Raw genomic sequence first — 6,525 nt, forward strand, 5'->3', positions numbered from 1 at the left:
AAACATATATAAATGTAAATAGGTAAATAGATACATATACAAATATAGATATATGCATAAAAATATAAAAATATAAACAAATAGACACAAATACAGATACAGATATTGGCACAAACATATACAGATGTAAATAAATAGAATATACACAAAAATAAATAGACACAGATATAAATAGACATACATAGATACAAATACAAACAAAAACATTTACTCATATAGACAGACAAGTATAGATATAAATACAAACACAGACATATACAGATGCGGATTGACAAATATAAACACAAATACAAACACTCAAATAGATAGACACACACATAAACAGACAGACTTAAACATAGACATATATAGATATAGACAAACAAATGTATACACAAGCATATGGTATTATAACTATTTTAAGCATTCGTACTTTTATTTATTTTTTTAAAGAAGTTGTATGTGATAATAAATATAGAAGAGTAATTTTAGAAAAATAATATTTTGAATTAAATTCTTCAATCATAAAAAAACAAAAAATTCATTTACAAATGAAATGAATTTATCATATAATTAAACTAAATAAGGTTTTAATGTCAAGTAGTAACGAGATAAAACCATAAAATAAAATTGAGAACCCACCATTTTAGTCTTAAGAATAAATGGCGGATGAAATGTATGATTTAAATTTTATTCATTTTAAAAAAATTTAATATTAAATGATTTATTTTTAAGAAAAAAGTACAATTTAGTAATAGTACTTTAATGCGTTTTCAATTCGAGGATTAAAATAAATTTCATTGTAAATTGAGAATTATACTATTGCACTGTTAGCAAATCGAGGAAAAGTGGAGTAACATCGTTAATTGCAATGACATGGCATGCTGTTGTCAACATTGCGTTTGACAAGACATGTTGATATGAGTGCCATGTCATCAAAGTAGTTCCACATCAATGCCATGCCATCAAAGTGGTGCCACACTAGCACCACATCATCAAAGCAGTGCCACGTCAGGGCCACACATAAGCCAATCCATGAATTGCAAAAGGTTGAAAGTATAAGTTCTCAAATTGCAAATAAAATAAAGTTCTAATCCTAAATGCTAAATGCGTAAAAATTTCAGAAGTATATGAAAAAAAAAAGGAAAGGAAAGAGAGGGAGGGAGGGAGAGTGAGAGAAATAAAAAAAATAGAAAAAAAATGTGACACCCTTTACCCGTCAACAGTGTAGCCGAGCAAGATATGTCACACAGTGTACCGGACACCATATTTTATTTCAATCGTTTTTATTCTTCCTTAATTTATTTCTTTATGGTGATAAAATGCAATTTGTAAAATCTGACTTATTTAAGTCATTTATTGGAATTATAAATTCATTTAACGTTCTGAAAATTTTATAGAAAATCCCGCAGAATACCGACTAAAAATAGAGAAAACAGTTCTTCGGAACCTGTGAAAAACACTTCCAATAATTGTTCAAATCACAACTCCAATTCTCACATCAATTTACAATAATTTCTTAATAATTCCTCCATTTGTCATTCATTCATTTCACATCATCATCATGCTCAAATCATAAATAAATTCTCATATGTTATTTATAAACATAAAGTTATAAATACATACATTAATATAAAATTATATTACATTTGTTTCAAAGAAGGTGGCATTGGGGGGTATATATATATATATATAAAGAGAAGGATGAAGCAAAAGAGACACTGTGAGATAGAGAGGGAGACAGAGATATAGGGAGAGAGACGAGGGAGAGTTACTCTCTTTCTCTCTCCCCATATCTCTCCCACACGTTTTCTCTCCCTCTTTCCCCCCCTATCTCTCTCTCCATTCCTATTTGCCTCTCTATCTCTTTCTCCATTTATCTCTTAATTCTTATCCAACTCTCCTCCTCTCTTTTTCACTTCAACTATTTGAGAGATAAAAAATTAGGAGAATGAGAGTGAGAGAGAGAGAGAGAGAGAAAGACAGAGTGACTTGATGATAGGAGAGAGGAGAGAAAAAGATAGAGAGAGGTAAACATGAAAATAGAGAGGCATGGGAGAGAGTGGCAAAGTGAGAGAGATGTGGAGAGAGAGTGGCAAAGTGAGAGTCACTCTCTCTCTCTCTGTCTCCCTCCCTCCCATGTCACCATTTCTTTCTTAACTTTTTTTTTTATTATTATTTCTTCCCTCTCCCTCTCTATCCCCCTCTTTCCTATTTTTTCAATGTACTTTTGAAATTTTTGCTCTTTTAATATTTAGGGTTAAAATTTTGTTTTCTTTTGCTTTTGTGACTTGACATGGCGTTGATGTTAGCATACCATGTCAGACATGGTGCTGACATTAGCATGTTACATCAGACGTGATGCTTGTGTCAACATGCCACATTAGCACCACATTAGCACAATTAACGCTGTTAGCTACTTAATCCCTAAAGTTCTAACGGCGCAATAGTATAATTCTCGATTTGCAACGAAACTTAATTTAATCTCGAATTGAAAATGCATAAAAGTATAGTGTATTAATTTATATTTTTCCCTCTTTTTAGATACACTCATTACTGATAGAATTCTTAAAGATGTATTTAATGTAAATTTAATCTCATATTAGAATGAATTTAATAACTATTAAACTAAAAATTTTATATCAAAATTTACACAAAATTAATTAAAATATATATACAATGAATATATAAATTTAAATAAAATATTTAATTTAATAATCGTTAATTTTATTATAACCATAATATATATGAGCTCGAGCTTTCAAAGCGGCATCCGATCCTTAATCATATTAATTTACTTTTTTTTTTTGACAGCACATTAATTCACTTCTGACTGTTAAAAAAAATTGTAAATGGATATATGCTGCCAATAATTCAAATGAATGGTGAGTCTAGCCAATCATCTCCTCTCCATATTATAGGTCTTAGCTTAGTGGCTCACAAAAAAAAAAAAAAAAAAAAAAAAAGCCTGGATCCAAATTAGCTCAAAAATACAAAAAATGAATTAATTTATGGTGCAATTGAACTTGGAGAAGCCCATTATTAATTAATACCATTGAAGGATTATTAGCCCATATATTATTTCTCCCTGGCCTTCTAAAACAAAAAGAAAATCTTAGGCTAGTATAGGTGGATAAACCTAACACATGATTAATTTAAAAATGGCTAAATTGATGATATGTATATATATATATATATATCAATCATAGAGAAGTCAAAAGTTGCGATAAAAGCCACAGAAAATGCTACTGCTATTATTAATGAATTTTAATTGTATAAAATTAAAATTATATCTTTAAAATTATAAAATTTTAAATTTAAATTTTAATTAAAATAAAATATAATGCAACCTTTGTAATTTGTAACGTTTTACCAAAATTTTTCAATTTTAGATTGGGATTTTAAAATTTTAATTAAATCTTATTTAAAATTGAAATTGAAATTAAGATGAATACGTTCATGCTAATATGATGCTACATGAATATTTCGCATGACATATTATAAATAATTAAAAAAAAAAACTCACCAAAATAAAATTTTTTTTATCTATATCTAATCAATTGTGTACAACATCTAATTTTGTTTTACTTAAGGGACTGCAGATATAAATGTTCTCATGAAAGCAAGCAACAGCTCAATTCTCAATATTTAAGAATAAGAAATACTTTATTATATTCTAAAATCAGTTTTATTCGTAACATAATTGTCCGTGGGAAAATTAGCTCAAGCCCAGTTTTTCCAAGAATAAATTATTGAAATTCAATTACTGATTTTATTCATGTGCAGTAGTATGCCATTCATTCAAATATCTTTAACTAGCTTTTTCCCACTTGCAGATAATTCTGCAAACAACAGAAATGGCTTTCTGCAGAAGTTCTTCATTGTATCAAAACAGCTTCAATGACTCCCTTATAGTGACAACACTGTCATTTATTCGGCATTAAATAATTGGACCCACTGGCTGTGGACTTTTGACTGGGTCCTTGAAATTGAATCGCTATATTATGAAATCTTGGATCTGGCAGCAGCTCTGTTCCACGTGACATTCAACCAAACTCTGAGGGAAGGCAATTTTCTTGCAAGCTACAACTGGAAGGTTTAGATTTGTTGATTTTGTGGCTATTTTATAATTACTTATGGCTTTCCTGTTTGCCTTGTGCTTGTGTATTGTTTTCTTGGAAATCCTCGCTTTGGGTTCCTTCCTTCCTTGCTGGTTTTTTCCTTTCTATTAACTTCTTATTTTTAATAAAATTATCACTGTTTATAAAAAAAATTTAATTGGACACTTTTAGAAATACATTTTAATTTGAAGGCATCTCCAAAATTATGAATTTTAAATTTTAATAAAAATCAGTATACTTTATAAGGCTGAAGTAATTGATGATGATCTTTCAAGCTTTATGAGGATTGCATTTAGAATTTGACAGACAAGTGTCTTGCCACCTTATCCTTTCAATCTATTTTTCCTAGGCTCATTAATTACGACTATGATTTCCAAGTTTGGTAAGGATCCAAAACAGTACAAAAGTTTGGCATAAAGTTGAAAGTATAAGCATATTCCATATATATCTGAACTTATCAGTAATGCCTTGCATAGTTAAACCCATGTTTGTGTGATCAAAGATATCTTTATTTCCATTACATGTTCTGCGGCACAACGCCTAAGAACAAAACACACAAGCCATGTTTCGTTCTTTTATCTGTTCAAGATTAATATTACAATACACATTCACTCACACGCATAGATAGACCTTGATTATTTTTCAGATGCTTTCAAAGCCTCACATAATAAGACATCAGAACATGTATATGTATGCCCTTGCTACTCAACATCTTTTTCTCTGACCATTTCCAAGGGGAAATGAGGAGATCTCGCAGGGCAAAACACAACCCTGTAGTTTGTCCCACCAGGGCATGTAAATGTGCTTGAAGGATCATCCTGAGGGTAACTATAAGCATCACTGCATCTGCGTTTGAAAAACTTTGAGAATTCGGTAGGTCCACAGCTTCCATACCCTTCAGTACAACAATATTTGTTGGTCTTAAAAACTGTGCATGGATTGTTACACCCACCAGGAGCCTTCAATTCTTTAGGGCATTGCCCATTAATGTCAGCAGTGCAGAAAAGTGGACGGCACTTATCTTTTGCACCAGAAGTTGGACTAAACTCTATAGGGATATTAAACCCGTCAACAAGGGATATATCATAAAAATCCAAGTTCCCAAATTGGTTTAGGGCATATTCAGCCAGAGTATTAGGAGGGACACCCCAACCTTGGCAAGCTAGGATTCCACCACAATCCCCTGTTTGGCAATGACCCTTGCCACTGCCATCAAAGTTGCAGTTTGTCCGTCCCCAGATACGAGCCATGGACGTGCCAGCAGGCACATTAAGTTCCCATGTCTGGCCCTTGTCTAGGCGGCGGCCACCACCAGGAGAGGCTGCAGCCCAAACAGTGTAAGGGCAGTTATTGCGGATGGTGAAGGTAGCTCCATCAGAGGAAGTGAAGAAAAGGGCAGAGAGCAGAAAGATAGAAATGAGAAAAATGTTGAAGTTACTCATGGTTGATGGATGGTGGTGGAGTGGTGCGAGGTGTTAGCGGGTCTATATATAGGAGCAGGGCGGCTTTTGGCTTGTTGCAGATGATGGCAAGTGTACGCTTTCTAATAACTAAAGTAGAGGCGGCTATAAACTGTAGTTTTTCTGCAAATCTTAATGTGGATGAGGTGAAGAGATTAATGTCTCGAGACTTGAGGCTTTTTTAAGTAAGTCAATTTTTTTTTTATTATATTAATGGACAAAAACATCTATTTCGTTGATAGCAAGTGTTCGCTTTCTAATAACTAAAGTAGAGGCCGCCATAAATTGTAGCTTTCTGTAAATCTGTGGACGCAGTTAAAAGACTAATGTCTGTAGACTTCAGACTTTTAGAGCACAGGGTTGGAAAAATCAAACAAGGAATCAACAAAACATGGTTGGTTGTGTCAATCAATTGGTACGTAAGGATAGCTGAAATTTGCAAAGGCTATGGGTGTTTATATATATAGCTACTTGTATTATTATTTTTTTTTTATATTTACTATTTTTTTTTACAAAATATGTGTTGCATCTTATTATACACATTATAAAAATTTGTGATTTTATTTTTTTATATGTTATATAATATTATCATAGTATTATAAATATTATATTTACTTATTTAAATTAAAATATTAATTTTAATATTATTTTAATTAATTATATAAATACAAAATATTTATTAATTTGATCATATTTTATAAAAGTTATATATTATTTAACATATAATATTAACTTAATTACAAATTTAAATGTAAGATAATAAAAAATATAATAATAAATTTTAAAAATATAAATAGGAAAAAATATTTAAAAATTAAAATAAATTAATAATAAATATAAATTAACTCATCAAATTTAATTCATTTAAACTCTATTATTTTATTTTTAAAAAAAAAGTTTGATTTTGTCTATATTCTATTTTAATTTTCATAATACAAAATAATGTTAATTTGCATAATAAAATT

General features: G+C 30.4%; 1 protein-coding gene across 1 annotated transcript; it reads right to left on the minus strand.

Annotated features, from left to right (window-relative positions):
- Positions 1–4,587: 4,587 nt before the first annotated feature.
- On the minus strand, positions 4,588–5,696 carry LOC110652804 (thaumatin-like protein 1). Its single transcript, XM_021808423.2, has one exon. The coding sequence runs from the start codon at positions 5,540–5,542 to the stop codon at positions 4,802–4,804; it is 741 nt and encodes a 246-aa protein (XP_021664115.2). The 5' UTR covers positions 5,543–5,696; the 3' UTR covers positions 4,588–4,801.
- Positions 5,697–6,525: the final 829 nt, after the last annotated feature.

Source organism: Hevea brasiliensis, chromosome 9, assembly GCF_030052815.1.
Source record: "Hevea brasiliensis isolate MT/VB/25A 57/8 chromosome 9, ASM3005281v1, whole genome shotgun sequence".
Taxonomy (NCBI): Eukaryota; Viridiplantae; Streptophyta; class Magnoliopsida; order Malpighiales; family Euphorbiaceae; genus Hevea; species Hevea brasiliensis.

Excerpts from the sequence above, each read along its gene's own strand:
- LOC110652804 (XM_021808423.2), bottom strand. The coding sequence starts at position 5,542 with ATGAGTAACTTCAACATTTTTCTCATTTCTATCTTTCTGCTCTCTGCC.